This window comes from Phascolarctos cinereus, unplaced genomic scaffold, assembly GCF_003287225.1.
Source record: "Phascolarctos cinereus isolate Bilbo 61053 unplaced genomic scaffold, phaCin_HiC Scaffold_4;HRSCAF=312, whole genome shotgun sequence".
NCBI classification, from domain to species: Eukaryota; Metazoa; Chordata; class Mammalia; order Diprotodontia; family Phascolarctidae; genus Phascolarctos; species Phascolarctos cinereus.
In genome coordinates, this window is record NW_027555847.1 from 90,585,436 (window position 1) to 90,606,655 (window position 21,220).

A 21,220-nucleotide genomic window follows, 5' to 3' on the forward strand; every position below is an offset into this window, starting at 1 on the left:
TCATGAATCCTTGCAGTAGAGTATAAGCTTCTTGAGGGCATGAACCGTTTCCTTTCTGTCTTTATATCCTCAGTACCTAGTTTAACGCCTAGTACCATACTCAATAGTAAGTGTTTAACATATATGTTTATTGAATTGTTGACTTAAATTCAATGGACCTTAGGACTGTTGAATTGAATTCAATTGTCCTTAGGGCATAAAAGAAAGTCAGAGCTAGGAATGCTATTAGATAGACCTCAAAGATGATTTAATCCAAACCCCTCATTTTATAGAGAAAGGAAACAGAGGACTGAAGTGACTTACCCACCCATAGTCACATTATGAATGAATGGCAGGACTTGAACCCATGCATACCTTCTGGTTGCAAGTTCAGTGCTTGCACTATCGCACAAGACAGAACCCACCATGGAGGGGAGCCTCCACCCTCGGTGGAAAAAGGATACAGCTCCAGGATCAAAATGAGCGTTTTCCTGGTCTCAAACTCGTCGAGGAGCTGGGTGACCAGCTTGTGGTTCAAGGTGGCCAGGATGTCCCGCTCCCGGTACGCCTGGGCCCGCGTCTTGGTCCGGAGGGGGATGAACTTGGCAGCGCAGGACACTTTGTTACCTTTGTGCTCAACCCTCTTCACAAAGCCAAAAGCACCCCTGGGCAGGAGGAGGTAGTGGGTTATGTTTGTCGGCCCATTACAGCTCTTTGGACTGGAAGGGAGCTGAGAGGCTGTCTCGTCTAGCTCCTTGTTACCCTGGAGAAATGGCCTGAAACCATCCCTGACTAGGCAGTGTCACTCCCTGAAGAAATCCCCAGCCACCCTTAGTCACCTGTTCTTGTAGGTTGCACCCCTTGGCTCATCTTTTTTTTTTTTTGCACCTCATCTTCTTAAGATTGCTATTTTACCCCCAGACCTCTAGTGGGTTGCCATTGTCTGCAGAATAAAATGTAGACCACAGAGTGCCTAGCCTTCAAAGCATGGTCTCCAACCCAGCTCCAACCTACCTTTTTAGCCTTATCTCACCCTATTCCACTTCATGTACTCTATACTTCCACCCAAAGCAGGCTATTTTCCATCCTCCTTTTTTTTTTTTATGGCGAGGCAATTGGGGTTAAGTGACTTGTCCAGGGTCACACAGCTAGGAAGTTCAAGTGTCTGAGGCTGTATTTGAACTCAGGTCCTCCTGACTCCAGGGCCGGTGCTCTATCCACTGCACCACCTAGCTGCCCTCATCCCTCTTCTTATCCTATCTTCTGTCACCTCTGTATCTTTGCTCACTTTGTTCCCCATGCTTAGAATGGACTCCCTTCTGACCCCTTCTCCTTCTCTGCCTTTTGAAGTCTCTCTTTTTCTTCAGGATGAAGCCCAGTGCCACCTCTTCCATGAAGCCTTCCTTGGTCAATCCCCCACTCTTTAGGTGAAAGTGCTCTCTCCCTCCTTGAATTTCTCACAGAAGTTTGTCTGGACCTTTTTACCTTGCATTTAGCTCATTCTCCCCTTGATCAGTTATTTGTGTTTATATCTTTGCCAGGAAGATAGGTGGCAAAGTGGACAGAGTGCTGGGCCAGAAATCAGGAAGACTCATCTTCCTGAGTTCAAATCTAGCCTCAGACACTTACTAGCTGTGTGACCCTGGGCAAGTCATTTAGCCTTGTTTTCCTCAGTTTCCTCATCTATAAAATGAGCTAGAGAAGGAAATGGCAAACCTTTCCAGTATCTTTGCCAAGAAAACCTCAAAGGGGGGGTCACAAAGAATCGGACATGACTGAACAAAAATATCCTTTCCTCACTAGACTGTAAACTTCTTGAGGGCAGGGCTGAGGTTATATCTATCTTTGTATTTCTAACACCAAGCATAGGGCATTGTACATAATAGGTACTTAATAAATATTTGTTGAGTGCATGAATGATTTAAAAAGAATGGAGATGTGTTCTTTTATGTCTAATTAAAATCTGCCTGGCTGCAACCCAAACTCTTCTTTAGGTAATAATAGCTGGCCTTTATATAGCATTTTAAAGCTTGCAAATCACTTTATATAATCTTGTTTGTACCTCACAACAACCCCTTGAGATTGCTGGGATTTTTTGTCTATGATTTCACTTGGTATAGGAAGCTCCTTGGCAATCCCAGAGAGTTGCTTGGAACACTAAGAAGTTAAGTGATGTAAGTACAACAGGCATTATTATCCCTGTTTTACAGATGAAGAAACTGAGACTCAGAGGCTTAAGTGACTTGCATACGGTCAGGCAGCTAGTAAGTGTAAGAGGCAGGATCTGAACCCAGGTTTTCCTGACTCAAAATCCAGCATTCTATTGACTCTGCCATGCTCTCAGCAGAGACTGAGAATAGTAGACCATCCTTTACTAGAGCATAGATTTGGGGATCTTAATCTGCATACATACAATTTTCTCTTCCAAGATGAATAATCCCACTATAGAATTTTATATTTTTCAAAGCATTTTTATATCTCTTATCCCATTTGACCTTCATAACATTTCTATTAAGCACACTGGGAAGGCTTTTTTATTCACATTTTACAGATAAGGAAACTGAGTCCTGGGGAGCTGAATTGACTTAGAATGCTGGTGCTAGATGGGATATTTGAGATCATCTAGTCTGACTCTATTTTACAGAAGAAGAAACTGAGTAATTGAGCAGTAAAGTGCTTGACCATGGTCAAATTAATGTCAGAGCCAGAACTTAAATTCAGCTCTCCTGACTCTAACATTCAGGGCTCTTTCCATGACACCAGTTAGTGTCAGAGATGGACTGAAGTCAGTCTCCTGGCTTCCCATCCAGGCTTTTTCCATAACTGCTGGGATGGTGATTTATCCTGAAGCTAAACTACTAAACACACTTTGACTGTATAAGTGGGATTTAACTTCTCTGATTGTAATCCTACCCTGTATCCTTGTCAGGAAGGAAGTCCTCAGGAAGTCCCTCTGTCCTTCCCGGCGATGAAACCCTAATTGAAGCGACATGTCCTTTGCTAATGGAGGCGGCTCCTATAGCCACCTCAGGAACCCAGTAAAACTCACAGACCTAGAAGCCTTCATTACCTTCCTATTTCCTCCTTGACGTCATAGAAGGAGTGGAGTTTCCTTCGGTAACTCTGCTTCTCCGTTCCTGGCTCAGCCTCACCTTGGTCAAACGAAAAAGAAGACATTCAGTCAGACTGGAAAACCTGGGCTCCAGTGTTTGAATTCTTTCTGTTCTCCCCACCCAACTTCCAGATAACAATCACTGCCCTACTGGGGTCTGGGCTGTGAGAGGAAGGACCTCATTCTATTCCCAGCCTTGCTGAGAAGTGGTCTGGCTCCCAAGCCCCAGGTCAGCCCTGTCTCTCATTACTGGGTCCTCACTATCCCATGGCCAGAATTCTGTCAAATCTGTGCCCTCTTTGGGCTTTCTGGAGCATCTGACACTGCCAGTCACCACATGGAATCATAGCAACCACAGAATGTCAGAACTGAAAGGAACCTTACATAGAATGTTAAAGCTAGGACCTTAGAAAATAGACCATCAAATGTTAAAGCCAGAGGGACCTTTGAGAGCCTCTTGTTAAAATCTCTTATTTTATAGATGAAAAAATTGAAGCTTGGGGTGAGGAGTTCATTTATTTATTCAAGGCCACACGATAGGTTAGGCACAAGGAGGATTAGAATTCGGGCCTCCTGACTCTTAATAGAGCTCTCTCCTTTTTTGCAATTTCCCTTTCTTCCACCACAATGAGCCATCTTGTGTTTCCCTCTGAATTCTTCTCTGTTTCGAGCTCCCACTGGAAATCATCATGAGGTCTGACCTAGCCCAGTGAAGTATAACTAACTCCTTACAAAAAAGGAGGGCCTGGGGGGAAGGACAGTACTAGGATGGGCTGCTATCCCCAATGGGGTGTTCACTAGAGGCATATGGACCATTCCTCCTAAGAGAGATGAGGCAGCCACCTCAGCAGAAAAGGGCAGCAGTCCATGAAGTGACAGATGCAAGGTGACAGGAAGGAAAATGTGGTCGGAGTTTGGAAGTGATGGGTCCAAAGCTTGGGTGGGCAATGGGCTATGCACAGCAAGGTCAGGAAAACTTTCCCCTGAATAAGCCTCAGAGACCTTGACTAAAGACAATTTGCCTCACATAAGGAGTCTTCTGGTGCAGTTTCATTTTATGGTTACATGAACTATAGAATTATCATGAGCTCAAGTGTGCAAATGAGGTAGAGGGGTGCCAGCGGACACCAGGTATATATGCCAAGTTCAGTGACTCCCATTGAGTTGAGGACAACCAGAATCACCTAATGACATAGATAGAAGGATCTTTAGAGATAATTTAGTCCAAACTCCTCATTTTACAGACAAGGAGACTGAGGCCCAGGAAGGTTAAGTTGTTGTCTTTGTTTCTGAAGAGGGCCAACAACTTCACGGGGTGATATTGTGACTTGTGTATAAACTGGATTAAAGTGAGACAGACTTACACAAAGTCATCAGCCTCACTCTCTCTTCCATAGTCATTGGCGGCATGACAAAAGCCAAGATAATTGGCAGCGGCCTGGGATGAACTGGATGACCTTGGTGTCTTCAAGTGACCAAGCTCTACCTGCTCCACAGTGCCTGTTTTAGCCACCGTTAGAACAAATTGTTCTCATCTGCCCATTTCACTGGGGAAAGTCTTCACATGCTTGGGGTAGACATTCCCCTCACTCACCAACGGGTTTGAGGTCCAACCTGGTGTAGCCCATCTGCCAAGATGGTTTTACCAATGTGTGGCTGCTGTGCATGCTACAGCTTCTTGGAGCCACAGGTCAGAGTTGAGAGAAAGGTGGATACCAAAGGTGGATGAGCAGCTCTGAAAAGGGCTCCACAAGCCCTCACATCGGAGGTGCTAGTCCTCTTTAAAAACTCCATATGTGATCACACAGTTGACAAGTAGAAGAGCCATGGCTCAAACCTAGTTCTTCTGTTTTGAAATCTAGAATCACTTTACCCTGCTGACTCAATAAACTACCTACCCAAGCCTAAAGGCTTTCAACTAAAAATGGAGAGGAATGGAGAAAAACTCTCACATATATCTTCCAAGTGTTATGTCCTTCAAGCCCAGGGAGTAATTAGTGCCTTCTTGTTCTCAGAATACTCGGGGCTGTTGGGCAACAAGAAGCTGCCCTGAGGGTATGAAATCAGCCATGAGCCTTGCCATTCTTTCTCTATCCCCACCAGCAAGAGCCCCACCATTATTGCCTATTTATACAAATCCAGACCTGACCAAAGAAACTGGCTAGAGAAAAGGAAGAAGAATATTAGTTGAGAACACCAGTAATGAAGACAATATCCCAGAAGAGACCCAGGCAGCAATAAAGTCTATGGTCTTAGGTGTCTCCCATGGACATGATAGAGCAGAAGCTGGGCATCATGGCCCAAGTTCTATGCACGCCTATGGTGCCTCTACAAACGGGCCCAACGTATGGGTGATGAACAAGGTGAGCTAGGGAGATGAATTCAAGAAGATTTGACTTCATAAGTCTCACCTGAGCCTTGGTGGGATGAGTCCTGTGCCTGAAATGTAGGGCAGACATTTTTCAAGAGGCATTTATATGATCTCTTCTGGATTTGAAGAATAATTAATATCAGGCATGTTAAAACCCAGAATGAATTGAGTCTGGTGCTAAGGGCTAAGGACAAGTGTGGGGAACCTGAATCTGTTTGGATTCAGTCAAAGGGCCACACTTGAGGATGTAGAGGGCCAGAGATTCCCCACCCCTGGCTAAGGACAATAAAAAAGGACTTTTAAAGAAGAGAAAGACCAAAGAAGAGATGCAATCCCTTCTTGGGGTGGACGGATGATAGCAGATGAAGGCCCAAAAGACTCACGTGATCTTGGACTGTGCTAATAAAGATGCCATGTCCAGACTGAAGGAGCTGGTGTTTCTGCTTTGACTCAGTTAGATCACAGATAAAGAACTGCATTTGACTTAGCAAACAACCTTTTAGGAAGAACATTGATGTTATCAAAAGGCTATGGGAAGTATAAAGAGGAGGGTCATCAAGATGGCAGCAGGCCCCTTTGGAAGACACAGCTATGCCAGAGTTGGTGTCTAGTAGGGAGGGGTTCACATGGAAAAGGGACTAGACTCATTCTGTATGGCCTTAGAGGGTAGCCCAATGGGTGAAGATTGCAAGAGGACAAGTTTTCGGCTCCATGTAAAACACCAAACCCTAACGACAACTTTTAAAAGATGAGAACTGTACAACCATGAAATGCGTAGCCTCAAGAGATAGTGGGCTCCCCATCACTGGAGGTCTTTGAGAGAAGGCTGGGCAATCCCTTATCAGAAGGGATGTCTGTTCAGATGTGGGTTGGACTAGATGGCTTCTAAGGGTTCCATCTAACTCTGGGCTTCTCTGTGTAAAGGCTTCTGCTCATTAAGGAGGGTAGGGGGCGCCTTGTGGGAAATCCATTGGACCCAATGGGCTTTGAGGGCTAGAAGTCCTGGGTGAGTTGAACTACTGGTAGATTGTTGCCTTGGGATGAAAGTTGGCCCCCAGCTTGCCTCATGCAACTGCCTCTAGTTATGTACTTGGCTCTGGAGTTTCTCTTGATTTCCTGTCATTCCTCACCCTTGCTCCTCTTGCTATAACTCAGCTGACCTGCTCGGGAAGGGCTGAAGGAGGGCTCCCACCTCCCCTGGGACTCGCCCACTCACCCCTGCCTGCACATTTGCCAACTCACCACCCTGGACCAGCAATTCTGCTTTGCACAAGACCTCGCCACTGCTATTCCTGGCCAGGCAGGTGTAGATGCCAGCATCCTGCTGGGTTATGTCCTTCAAGACCAGGGAGTAGTTAGTGCCTTCTTGTTCTTGGGAGACTCGGGGGCTGTTGGTCAGCAAGGTACTGCCCTGAGGGTATGAAGTCAGACATCAGCTCCCCCATTTTTTCTCAATCCCCATCAGCAAGAGCCCCACTGTTATTGTCTATTTATGTAACCCCTGAGATCACCAAGCATTTGGCAAGCCAGAGTTTGTGCTCCTTAAGCAATTCTTTGGTATAAGAACTAGGACTGATAACAGCATTCAAAGTCCTCTACAATCTAGCTCCAACCTACCTGAACAGTTGCATCTCATATTTCTCCCTCTGTGCATCAGATAGTCCAACCCAATGGAACTACTTACTGTCCCATGTTTTCATCCTGGGATCTTCTTTCTTATTGGCCTTTCTTATGCTGTCCCCATGCCAGAAGTAGGCTCCCTCTCCTACCTACCCCAACCTCTGCTAGTTGGAATCCTTCCAGTCCTTCAAGGCCCCACTTAGGCACTACCTCCTCCAAGAAGCCTTCCCTGATCCCCCTTCCCCACCCTTTCATCAAATTTCACCTGGCACTTTCCTTTTCACTTATCTCCCTCTCCCTAATATCATGGTTCCTTTACCCTGGTTAGGCTGTATGTTCTTGGAGGGAAGGCTTTGTCTTGTATCTGTCTTTGTAACCTAGGGCCTTGAACATAGCACAAGCTTAATAAATGATTGTCAAATTGAATTGAACAAGTCTGGCAAACATTTATTCAGTGGATGCTGTGTGCAGAACTCTTGGAGAATGTGTGGTTTAGATAAGATCTGGTCCCTGTTCTCATAGAACTTAAGTCTATCAGGGGAATAAGACAGAAGCACAGAAAACTACAATCAACGTTATGTAAGAAATGCATTAGGGAGGTGCAAACAATGCTGAGCATGATCTAGGGGGCAAAGGAGCTCAAGGAAGGCTTCCTTGGGGAGGTGATACTCTAGCTGAACTTTCAATGAGGGGTAGGACTTCAGCAGACAAAGGACAGGGAGGATATTCTAGAGAGAGAACTGTAAGAGCAAAGGCCCATAGGTGGGAAACCCAGTTTGGCTTAAGGCTAATATATATGGAGGGGATTAATGGGAGGATGGAAAGATAAGATGGCACCAGATTGTGTAGGGTTGTTAAGATCAGGCGAAAGTCTGAACTTCACTCAGTCAGCAACAGGAAGCCAACATAGGGTTCTGAGCTGAGGTTTGACATTGACTATCTGTTTGCATAAAGAAGATTATTCTGGTAGCATGTGAAGGGCAGAGTGCAGGGGAAAGAGATGGGAGGCATAAAGACCTGTAAGGACATTATTGCTATGGTCCAGATGGGTGATAATGAGGATCTGGACCAGGGTAGGACCTCCACACATCAAGCCTAAACTTCTGGCCTTGGTGTTCAAGGCCCTTTAGGATCCGGTCCCATCTTGGTCCTGACCCATTTCCCATGGCTTCACGTTGTGCCTTTTCTCTAGGACAGTGAGGCCAGTCTCTGTCCTCAAATAGGCAAGGCTCAGGCTTCCACTTCATTCGCTATGCCCTCTCCCCCTGCTTTCTCTTAGAGCGATGGAACAGAAGGGGGTTTGGACTTGGAGTAAGAAAACCTGCCTTTGGCAGTTACAAGCTAGATGGGTGGCCATGGACACAACCAGTTCACCTTCTCTGTAAACTGAGGATGATAATTCTCAGGCTCCCTAACTTAATGAGACTATTGTGAAGAAAGTGCTTTGCAAACCTTAATGCACTATGGAAACAGGTATTATTTCGATTTCTATCTAAGTCCTGGTCATCCCGCAAGGCCTTAGCAAATCTTACCTCCTTCATGAATACCTTCATCTGTGGGAATCTCCCCCTTGAGTGCTCCATAGTTAGCATTTATATGAATGACACTTTAAAGTTTACAAAGCACTTTATATTTACTATATTATTCAATCCTAGATGATGTTATTATGCCCATTTTACAGATGAGAAAACTGAGGCTAAGCGCAGTTACCTAAATCGCCAATGGTCACACAGCTAAAAAATGTCTTAAAAGGTGGGGTCTTTTAAGAAATAAGATATCTCTGACTCTAAGTCTAACATAGTAGCTGCTGTACCACTCAGATGCCACATAGTAATTCTATTTAGGGGTTTTCTTGGCAAAGACACTGGAGTGGTTTGCCATTTCCTTCTCCAACTCATTTTGCTGATGAGGAAACTGAAGCAAACAAGGTTAAGTGACTTGCCCAGGGTCACACAGCTAATAAGTGTCTGAGGCTGGATTTGAACTCAGGTCTTCTTGACTCCAGGCCTGGTGCTCTATCCACTGGGCCACCTAGCCACCTTTGTTTAATGTAAGACTTGATGAATGTAGACTGGGCTCCCTCAGGCAGGGAACTTGCCTTTTCCTCCTTCTGTCTCCCTCCCAGTATACTCTGGCCCAGGACCAGTAATGTTGATAGCTTCCATTTAGACTACTTGAAGGTTTATAAAGCATTCAGTTTTCTCACGGTAACTCTCTGAGGTGGTCAGTGCAAGGATGATTATCCCCATTTTACAGAGAAGGAAACCAAGGCTCAGAGTAATAAAAAAATGATTGTGTGTCATGTGCCTAGTCAGTGTCAGAGATGGGGCTTGAAATCAAGGGTTTTGACTCTGGGTTATAGACTGTCAGAGCTAGAAGGGACCACAAAGGGCAGCTAGTCTGACCTCAGCAAGAATCCCCTCTAGAATGCCCCTTCCCACTATTCCCCCTAATTCCTGAAGATCTCTAGTGATGGGAACTTGTCACCTCAAAGTGCAGACCACTTAACTTTGGGGTGGCTCCAATTGTCAGGAAGTTTTCATTATATGAAAAAAAAATCTGACTTCTGGCAGCTTCTCCTTTAATCCTAGTTCTGCCCTCTGGGGCCAAGTAGAACAAGTGTAATTTCTCTTCTGTGTGACAGTCCTTTAAAGCTGAGAGAAGGAATTAAGTCCCTCCCCTAAATCTTTTTTTTTTTTTTTTTTAGGCAATTGGAGTTAAGTGACTTGCCTGGGGTCACATAGCTAGCTAGTGTCAAGTGTTTGGTCTGAGGCCACATTTGCACTCAGGTCTCTGAGACTTCAGGGCCAGTGTTCTATTCACTGCGCCATCTAGCTGCCTCCAAACAAGTATATTCTCTCTCTCTCTCTCTCTCTCTCTCTCTCTCTCTCTCTCTCTCTCTCTCTCTCTCTCTCTCTCTCTCTCTTTTCTTTGCTTTTTTGGTGAGGCAATCAGGGTTAAGTGACTTGTCCAGGGTCACATAGCTAATAAGTGTCATGTCTGAGACTGGATTTGAACCCATGTCCTCCTGTCTCCAAGCCCAGAGCTTTATCCACTATGCCACCTAGCTGCCCCTCCCTCTGCTAAATCTTATCTTCTCCAAGGTGAATGCCTCTGGTTTCTTCAGCTGATTCCTAAATGGCTTGCTCTTCTGCACCCTTCCTCTCCTGGTCACCCTTTCCTGGACATGCTCCCACTAGTCAATGCCTTTGCTGGCTCTGAACTGAGGATGGTATTCTTGATAGAGTTTGACCAAGACAAGAGGATGAACACCAACTTGTCCAATGCTCTTCTTGCTACACCATGGTCCCTTTGCTTGGTGATCCATTTGATTGTTTGAGTGCCCTCATTCTTCTCTCTCATCACCCCCACCACTGGCCTCTAAACTCATTGCTCTGGGCCATGGTGGCGCTCTACTGGGAGAGCCATTTTTCAGGAATAGGTCCTCATTCTTAGGAGTTCCCACTGCATCCTGGGCCATCTCCAGCCATCTGATCTATATCTTGCCACTAAGTCCAGATAGCTCCAGAGAAGAAGGTGAGGCTGGTGACTTTGCACAGCCCTCACTTAAATCCAATCCACTGGCAAGTCATGGTACCACCTTCCTGATGCCATGGTCCTCTTCTAGAACAAAGCACAGGCAGCAACAACAAAGCCCTTTTTACCTGGTACCAGGTCACTGTGGGCTGGGGTTGCCCTTCAATGATTGCCTGGAACTTTGCTGTTTCCCCAGCCTGAGCCTGTACATCTTCAATGGTCACCTGCATGGAAGGAGGTTCTGGGGAGAGATCATGAAGTTTAGTTAGTCCAGCTTGAGTGGCTGTGGGATGGGGACACAGGGAGAAGGAGTGAGGATGGACAGAACGCAAATGCGATTTGCATTGCCATGCAAAAAGCAAACCAAACCATCAGGGTCTTGCAGTAATGCTGGCGGAGAGGGATACAAAGTCAGTAGAATAACAGAATCTTCCAACTGGAAGGATCCTTTTGAGGTCACTAGGTGCAGCACCCTTACTTTAGGCTGGTGATTATCAAATTCACCCCAAACTAATGGTTGACCATGTAGGGGGAAAGAAGAACCATGATCTTTTCATTATCCCTTGATGGACCAGCCACATGGTGACCAAATATTAGAAAATCCCCAACCCCTATGCAAGAGACAGTAAAGCAGATGGCCTTATCCACTCTTGTAACAACTACTTGCTATCCTTGGATAAGAGACCCTGCAGTTTTGTCTAAAAGGACTGTTTCTCAAATTGTAAAAGTATTTGGCCTTTCCCCCTTATCTCTTACTCTTAAACAGGGAGTGTGCTCTTATTTTGAGATAAATTCTATCATTTGCATTTAAAATACCCCTTTTTCTCCCTTAATTGATTTCCCTCTTTCTCTGCTCTTCCCTCTCCTATGAATTGCTTTATTTTTTCTTTCCTAAGACATTCTGATTGGCTGTGTGCTCTAAGAAGGTCTGAAAAGTTATAAAAATCAAATCTTTGTCCCAAGAAGCTGAATTTGCTATCCGTGAGAGCAGATTTCTTAGCATGCTAATAAATCTTTTTATTTTCAGTCTGGCCTCCTATTTTTTTCTTGAGGTCATTAGACCCCAGATGAAAGCTATACCTCTCTGAAGAGGTCAAGAGAATTCCTCAACAGCCATTTTGTTTTTGAAGGTCTCTGTGGATGGAGATGCTAAATACACCCCCAGTCACTCATTCCAGGGTAAGATACATTTGATACTTCTGCCCATAGTCTGCTGTTCCACTATGAGTTTTACTATAATTCCAGAGGGGCAGGAGGAAGATAGCTGGAAGCACAGACTGGTCAGTAACCTCAAACTGGAACCCGCAGGGAAGAATGTAAGATTGGTTGGTTCTACTCTTTGGATTTCCTTTCTACCACCACAGAGAATTCTAATAAATTGTTAGAGCTGAGAGGAAACTTAGAACACAGAATGGCAGAATTGGAAGTGACCTCAGAACACAGAATGTCAGAGCTGGGAGGGACTTTAGAGACCATCTCCTTCAATTGCCTAATCTTATAGGTGAAGAAACTCAGGCCTGAAGAAGAAATGTCATTTGTCCAAAGTTAAATGGCAGAACCAGCATTTAAACTCCACCCTTCTGGTTCTCAGTTGAATGCTCTTTCCATCATGCCTGCTGGCAGCCTTCCTCTCTCCCTACAGAGCCAGTAAATGCTTGGCTAGAGTGGACTTCAGACCCCTCTCCCTGCTCCCCGCCACCAACCCTGCAGCTCCTGGGAGTCCGAGCCTTGTATGACAGGGGAGAGCTAGGGCATACACAGAAGAAGCAGCTAAAGATGCATAATTATAGAATACCAGAGTTACAAAAGCTCTTTTTTTCCTGCCTTGGATACTTCCTATGGGCAAGTCACATAAAATTTCAGAGCCTCAGTTTTCTCATCAATAAAGTGGGGGTAATAATAATTATACTATTTACCTCACCAGGTTAATGTGAGGAAAACACTTTGCAAGCCTTACATGACTATATAAATGTGAATCATTGCCATTATTAGTGTGGTGATAATAGGGGGTTACAGTGTAGCAATGTGGAAAGAACACTGGATTTGGAAGGAAGACTTGGGTTCAAATCCTGACTCTGCTACTTTCTTATGACTTCCTTATTTGTAAAATGAAGTATGGGACTAGATGATCTCTAAGCACCCTTCCATATCTCAATTCTATGTTGCCTTGTTGTTGTTCAGTTGTTTTGGTTGTGTCCGACTCTTTGTGACCCCATTTGGGGTTTTCTTTTTCTTTTCTTTTCTTTTTTTTTCTTGTGGTTGGGGTTAAGTGACTTGCCCAGGGTCACACAGCTAGTAAGTGTCAAGTGTTTGATCTGAGGCCAGATTTGAATTCAGGTCCTCCTGACTTCAGGGCCGGTGCTCTATCCATTTGGGGTTTTTGGCAGAGATGACTGGAGTGGTCTGCCATTTCCTTCTCCAGCTCATTTTACAGATAAGGAAACTGAGGCAAACAGAGGTTAAGTGATTTGCCCAGGGTCACACAGTTAGTAGGTGTCTAGCCTCAGATTTGAACTCAGGAAGGTGGGTCCTCCTGACTCCAGACCCAGTGCTCTATTCACTATGCCACCTTGCTGCTTAATCAATGTTTATTGAGTTGAATTTGTTGAACAGAAATGAGGGTTTATGAGAAGGAAGCCATTTGGTTCACGGGACCTGGGAGTCAGGGCAGAAGAGTTCAAGTCTTGGTCTTCCCTATAGCTAGCTGTGTGATCTCAAACAAGTTACTTCCCTTCTCCGTGCCTTAGTTTCCCCAACTGTAAAATGAGGAGTTTGGACTAGGTTATCTCTAAGATTCATTCCAGCCCTGACATTCTCTGTTTTTAAGGTTACTTCTAGATCTAAGATTCTACAATCTAACATTCTATGTTTTAAGGTCCTTTCCAGCTCTAACATTTTATACTCTGTACTCTAGGGTCCTGACTGCCTCCCCTCTGCATCCTTTCAATCTGATATTTTATGTTCTAAGATCTCTTACAGTTCCGGCATTCCATATTCTACAGTCCCTTCCAGCTCTAACATTCCACATTTTGTGTTCTAAGATCTTTCCCAGCTCTGATATTTTATGTTCTAAGGTCCCTATAAATTCTGACATTAAATTTTATTATTGTATCATATGGGCTATTCAAGGGGGTAAGGAGGACAAGGGCCACCTCTGAGTCATCAAAGGTCAATGAAAACAAGATGGTCAGGGCCAGAGCCAGAGGGACGTTCCACCCACCTCCCACCCAGTCCTTACTTGTGGTGCTCCCATCTCCAGCCTGATAGATGCAGGTCCTCTGTGTGGTCTCGACATAGATGTGCCTGTGAATGTCCCAGGCTTCCTCAATCCCCTCCTTCCCTGGCCAGGTTGTACCCTCCATCCTGCAGACACAAGTGTAGGGACGTAGTGAGCCTCCTGAGACATGAGCAAGCCTGACCTGTCCTCAATTTGCTGGAGAAATAGTCCAGGAGGTGGTGACAAGTGAGTGGTGGGAGGGAGGGGGAGGCCTGTTGCTGCAGGGGGAAAGCCAAAAAGCCAACGTGATCACCCTCACCCTGTCCCAGGGCCAAGCTGACCTTGGGGAACAGGGAAGCAGGTGGGCTGTGGGTACTAAAGACACAGAGGAGCGTCTGACTCTCTCAGATTAACCTTCAGCATAGACCCATTTCTCTATCCCTCGGAATCCTAGTTTCTATTTCAAGGTTGTTTTGTTTCAAAGAGGCCCCCTATTTAAGTCACCCCAGCCCCTGCCTGGCCCCATTGCAAATGAGGCTTCATTTCTCCATATCCATCCCCATTAGATATGCCTCAATTTCCCACTGCCCCATCTTCAGGCTGGATTACCCGGCATCCATCACCAGCCTTCCTCTCCCTCCCTGCCAAGGGGGATGGCTGAAGAAAAGGGAGAAGTGTTTGGAGTTGGGGAAGTTGGAGCTTAAAGGCAAGGTGGGCAGAAGATGATGGAGTGAGAGTCAGCCCTCCTCATGTTCTTCCATCCACATAAAAGGTGTCTAACATATCTGACACGTTGTCATTGAACTGAATGAGCAATCTCAGGTCCTCCATTGCACATGGACTGGGGACCCTGCCATATTTCCCGCAGAGCCAGAGTCTCCTAGCAACCCGGGCCACAAATACTCTCTGTGCCCTGTATCCTCTCCAGCTTTCGGGAAGCATGTTGGAGGGACAACAAAGGAGTCTGTCTATAGCCCCCCACCATCCCCCACCCCCCCTCAGGCCGAGCCCTGGCTCGAGAAAGAACAGTCAGTCCTAGGTGGGAGTAGTGGCATTACCGAATGGGGATGGTACGCTCCTGGGGGCCACCGGCCGATGCCGTCTTCTCTTTCTCGCTGGTGCTTGGGGCAGGCTGGGGGCCGCTCTGGTCTTCATCGAGTGTCTTCCCAGAGCTGTCCCGTGCCCCATCTGATGGAGATAAAAAGGTTGTAGGAGACCAAATGACATGGGGCCAGGCCAGAAAAGGAGGGACAAAGTTTGAACCTGATCCAGAGGGCTGCCAGGGAGGCCCTAGGGAAAACTGTCCCAAGGTGGCAGAGACACATTCCCATCAAGGGACTGGGAAAAGTTCCCAGGGTCTGAGGGGTACAAGGTTTCATGAAACTAACAAATCTGAAGCAGCTATAGGGGAGAGGAGATGGGGAGACTTAAGGTTTGGAGGCAGCTCAAATTGCCTGAAGATTGTGAAACTTTCGGTGTGGCATTTACACCTTGGAAATTGGCACACAGTCCATGTGGGGTTTGCTTTATTGTTTTGTGGATTGTCTAGACTTGAGAAAGCAAAGAAGAAACTGTTGATAATGCAGGTTGAACTTAAAAGTGTGTTGTGAAGACATTTTTTTCCCTCTTTGGAGAGCTGATTGTCAAACATTTACCAGTACCCCACTGGCTGGTTGTGAGAGGTGGGCTATAGTGAGAATAGGAAAAAGAAAACAGTCGCTGAAAAGCTAGGACCTGTGTTTATACAATGGACAGATCTTATCTGGCATCATAGCAGTTCTTATGCTTTCTGGGAGAACTTAAGGGAAACACTTCCTGGGGACGGAGGCCACTACTAAGTGACTTCCAGAGGGCCCTCTCATCTGAAGGAATGGATGTTACCATTCTTAGGAAGTCTTAGCCGATCTGTAGCTACATCAGCTCATATGGTGATGCCCCAATACTAGGTGAAGCAGTGGATAGAGTGCCCCTGGCCTGGAGTCAGGAAGACCTGAGTTCAACTCTGTCCTCAGACACTTACTAGCTGTGTGACCCTGGGCAAGTCATTTAACCTAATTTGCCTCAGTTTCTCCATCTGAAAAATAAGCTGGAGAAGGAAATGGCAAACCATTCCAGTATCTTTGCCTGGGATCACAAAGAGTCAGACATGACTGAAAATGACTTAACAACAACAACAGTAGCCCCATCAATATGAAGAGCAGACTTCTAGAAGCCCAAATTGCCTGCAACACATCTGAGAATCCACAAGGAAGTAAGAAAGGGTCTCTAAATTCGGAGGAAAAGTTCAGTCACAGTCCATGCGCTTTACTTCCTAGGCTGGGTGGCACCATGTTGATATATAACTTTTATCTATTCCGTATATCTTCTGGATGCACTTATTTATTTTAATGTCTCATCCACTAGAATACAAACTTCTTGAGGGCAGGAACCATGTTTTTGTCTTTCTTTGTACCCTCAACACTTAGCACAATTCTTGGTACGTAGCAGGGCTTCATAAATGCTTGGTGACTGACTGATTGATAAGACCCTATCCTGACAAGTACTTATAAAAGAAGGCACGAGCTTCAACAAGGCTAAGAACTGACAGCTGTCAGGGAGGGAGAAGACAGAGGAACCTATAAATGTCAAGATAGCTGAGGCTTGCTGTTGTTCAGTCATTTCAGGTGTGCCCGACTCTTCCTGACCCCACTGGAGGTTTTCTTGGCAAAGACACTGGAGTGGTTTGCCATTTCCTTCTCCAGCTCATTTTACAGATGAGGAAACTGAGGCAGACAGAGGGAAAGTGACTTGCCTAGGACTGCATAGCTAGTTAAGTATCTGAGGCTGCATTTGAATTCAGGTCTTGACTCTGGGCTCAGCACTCTACCCATTGTGCTACCTAGCTACCTCTATCTAAAAAGAAATAACAATTAAGATGAGGATAATGGTGGCCCTGGGTTAATGAGGATTAGCTTTACTGTTTGGTTTCCTCTGTTTTGAACATAATTACATCCATTTGAAAAATATTTTCACCCTAGATGGTTGATGTGAGCCAAAAAAATCATTGATGCTGAAAACTTCAATTATCTGGAAATATCACTGAGGTGGACCAGTCCATCCCTTCCCCTAACGATGCTGGTGACTGGGTTCCTAAGTGACATGGGACTGGTCTGTAAAGAGCCAATAGCAGCATGGGAGGGACAGAGTTTGGACTTGGCCTATACCAAATCTATGGGTTAGAAGAATTATTTTAGCTGTGGTTTGAAGAACAGACTGGAAAGGAGAGAGGATGGAGGCAAGATTTCTTCTTCACCCTTAGCATAATCTACTTAGTTTTTATATTATATTTATTCATGGAAATGTTGCAACCAGCCCTATACCCTACCTCCCAACTCCCACTCATCCCACATCCCCACTGGATTGTAGCAGCACCTAGGTGTGCTGGTCCCCTCTGGTAACAGTTCTCTCTGAGGGGCTTGATGGCCTGGGTATTTATGAGTGTGAACAATGGAAGATACAGGATCTGGTCCAGGAGATGCTGTTATAGTTGTGAGAGGCCTTAAATGCAGCATGACTGAGATGCTTCAATTTCCTGCCTCCTGGTAGACAACCATTGACTAATTCAGCCAAGGTACAAGAAAGATGGATTTCCCCCTCCCATTGGAATTCCTGTCCTTAATAGGTACCAACTGGGTCCTTGTAGATGGAAGAGCAGTGACATCTTGAAAATCTAAGCAACAAAAGCTAATTAGTCTCCTTCATCCCCCATTAATCTGAAAGTCAGACTTCCAGCAGCCTCACTCACCCAGAACACAGTCAGGACCTCTGGAAGAAGTGAAAAAGGCCTCTGAGCTGGGAGGAAAACAGCAGTCACAAAGCCCATGCAGCAGGGGGATAGGGGAGGCTGGGGGCTGTTTGCCCAGGGAAGAAGAAGCCCAACCTGGTAAGCTAAGAAAGCAGGGTGGTTAGTGTTAAAAGCCTTCAGCACACATGGTTTCCCCATCTGTTTCTCTGCCCAATATGCTAAGGCATATCTTATGGGGATGGGAAGACTGAACTCTCTCTTGGATGGGTGAGTTCGATAGTTATCTAGGGCAAGAATTTTGTGTTTTTTTTTTCCTGTGGTCATTGGGGTGAAAGGAGCCCCCTTTCCCAGTCCTGGGTTGACATACAGTGGGGTCTATGAAAATGACATTAACATCAGAGGCATTTTAGGCCTACCCAACTCTTCAAACAGCAGGAAAATCCTCCTAGAGACCTCGGGGGTATTTCAGGAAAGGGATGGACATTCTTGGAACATCCTGGACGCTTGATTCGGTGGCTGGGCCTGGATTTCTAAGCCTATTAACTCCTGACTTTTTTTTCTAAACTTCCATGTATCACTCCCCATGCACTCTGTGTTGCAGCTAAACTGGACTACGTGCTCTTCCCAGGTCTCAGAATCCCCTCTCCTACATCTGTGCATTTGTGAAGGCCATCTCCCATGTCCAGAACACAGAAAAACATGTTCATCTCCATCCATGGAAATGATTTCCTGTCTTTAAGGACCAGCTCAGGCGCCACCTCCTTCGTGAAGCCTTGTTTGACCCCACCACTCACTGAATAGAGTCTTTGCTCACTCAGATTTTCCTAGAGCAGTAAGTGCAAATTCAAATAGAAACAGGGGCCACTAGATTGTACATAAGGATTCCTGTGGGCTGCATATTGACTTAGAAAACCTACATATTTATATTATCTGTTTTAGTGTACTTTTATTTATTTTGTTAAATATTGCCCAATTACATTTTAATCTGGTTTGGGCTGCATTTGAAAGGGTTGTGGGCTACATGTTTGATACCTCTGCCCTAGAATAAGTTCTTCCTTCCTTCCTCTCTTCCTTCCCTCTTTCCTCCCTCCCTCCCTTTCTTTTTCTTTCTTTCTTTCTTTCTTTCTTTCTTTCTTTCTTTCTTTCTTTCTTTCTTTCTTTCTTTCTTTCTTTCTTTCTTTCTTTCTTTCCTTTCTTTCTTTCTGTCTGTCTGTCTGTCTTTCTTTCTTTCTTTCTTTCTGTCTGTCTGTCTGTCTTTCTTTCTTTCTTTCTTTCTTTCTTTCTTTTCTTTCTTTCTTTCTTTCTCTCTCTCTCTCTCCCTCTCTCTCCCTCTCCCTCTCCCTCTCTCTCCCTCTCCCTCTCTCTCCCTCTCTCTCTCTCTCTCTCTCTCTCTCTCTCTCTCTCTCTCTCTCTCTCTCTCTTTCTTTTCTCATAGTCCCTTGAATGATAATTAGCTGGATTCTTCTTCCTTACTCAATTCAATCTAACATTTTATGTGGTATCTACAATGTCCAAGGCATTGCACTAGGTGCGTGAGATACAAAAAACCAAAAAAAAGTCCCTTTCCTCAAGGAATTTATGTTCTGCTGGAGGAAATGCAACACAGATACACATAATATTAGGTACATTGAATAGGAAGAAAATACCAGTGACTGGGGGAATAGGAATGGCTCAGTATAAGAGGCAGCAGTTGTGGGAATACATTCCACTCTTGGAGGTGGGAGATGGAATTTCCAGTTTGGGCAATAGTCAATAAATCATTTTGGCCAGAATGCAGAGAATATGAAGGGATGAAATGTGAAATGAATTTTGAAAGGAACCAGATTATGGAGGGCTTTAAATTGCAGGCTAGGGAATTTGTATTTTATTCTAGAGGCAATAGGAAACTAGTGAATATTTCAAACAGGAGGTTGCCATGATTACACTTGTTCATCTACATGAATTGTATAGTATCTGAGAGCTGGGTCTGTGTTGTATCCATTTAATTCAATTCAGGACACATTTATGTAGCACCTACCATGTGTAAAACCCTCTGCTAGGTGTTGGGGACCCACAGGAAAAAAGGAAAAAAAGAGTTTGCTCTCAATGAGCTTATGTCCAGAGCATTTACTTTTGGATTTCCTGTGTCTTGCATATAAAAGGTGCTTGATAAATTTCTGTAGTGTACTGCTGAAGTGAATGGAACCTAAATTGAACCCATAGCTTTTTCATAGGAAGAAATAAAATAAAATAACAATCTAAAAATAACAATAGCTCAGTTTTATCATCTATAAAATGGGGATCATACCTACCTCAGAGAGCAATTGTGAGATTAAAATGAGATAATGTATAGGAAATGTGATGATGCCCTGGAATCACCACACATTCAACATGTCTTATAAGGATAATGATCCTACTAGCCACAGGGTTATCCAAATACATACAGCCACAAAGGTTGGTAGTCTATTATTCCCAGAGCAAACAGGGTAAGTGTCCTGCCAAGGCCCCAGCCATTCACTTGTCTCTATGTCTCTTACCAGGGCCCAGCAGACCTACCCTGGTCTCTCCCACTCCGAGTCTGTGTGCCTGTTTCCTGGACGGTCACAGGCCTGCCTTTGGTGTCCAAAGGAAAAGAGACCCTAGGTGGAAGGGCCTCAGAGCTTGGGCCCAGTGATGCTGCATCCCCCAGCCTCTTCAAGGCAGTCTGGATCTCCTGGTCAGCACGTTCAAGGGAGGCCCGGACAGACTCCTCCAGCTGGGTCTGTGGTGGGACCTTTCCTACGAATGACAATAAGAACTCTGGTTTGCCCTCCCCTCTGAGCAGACAAGTGTCACACTGGAGGCCAAAAGGACCTTAGGAATAATCGAGTCACCTCCTTCGTTTTAAGGTGGAGGGAACCAAGGCCCCAGTAATGATCAGGGACTTGCTGGAGTCACAAAGGACGATACGTGGAGGCTGAGCTAAGGTGGAAAAATGGAGCCCAGGTCTCAAAGACTGAGAGACTGTTAGAGCTAGAAGAATATTAGAGAATGCCTTGTCCAGACTCCACCATTTTACAGCAGAGGAGAAGGTCTTCATTGAGTCTCAGGGTTGGGGCTGGAGCTGGAGCCCAGGTTTCTTGACTCCCCATCCAATTCCATTTCAGCCAGATTGTTGAAATTTGGCCTTCCACCGGGGCAGCAATCCTTCTAGCACATCTGCCCCTAGTGTCATGCATGATTCAGGATAAACAGCTGAGGCCCTTTGGTCCTTCCAAGTCTTCCCTAGTCCCAAGCTCACCCCTCTCCCTCAGGAAAAGTCTGAGAGGTTGGTCAGTCAGGGCAATGCTTGAAAGGAAAGAAGTCCCTGGGATAGCTGTCACCAGGATGGCATGGCTGTCCAGCAGGGAATGAGGCTTAATCCCTCCTTCTCAGGCTTTCCCCTCCCCGAAGGGATCGTCACACTCCGCCCCGACTTCCAACTTAATGGTTAGCCATGATACTAGGCATGAAGAAGTTCTCCTTTAATTACCTGTTCAATTTAATTTCTCCTGTTCTCACCAGGAGACTCAAAAACTTCTTCCAGGTAAGATGTGCCCTAATCCCCTCTCCTGGGAGAACATCATGTCATTCCTCCTCACC

At 45.3% G+C, this 21,220-nt stretch overlaps 1 protein-coding gene across 1 annotated transcript in view; it reads right to left on the reverse strand.

The window, feature by feature from the left end:
- OBSCN (obscurin, cytoskeletal calmodulin and titin-interacting RhoGEF) overlaps positions 1–21,220 on the reverse strand; it is a 303,665-nt gene that overhangs the window by 34,652 nt on the left and 247,793 nt on the right. Inside the window, 7 exon segments of the mRNA XM_078152436.1 lie at positions 444–644; positions 3,050–3,131; positions 6,705–6,873; positions 10,748–10,860; positions 13,858–13,982; positions 14,895–15,024; positions 20,156–20,377. Of these exon segments, the coding sequence (XP_078008562.1) occupies positions 444–644; positions 3,050–3,131; positions 6,705–6,873; positions 10,748–10,860; positions 13,858–13,982; positions 14,895–15,024; positions 20,156–20,377 (1,042 nt within the window).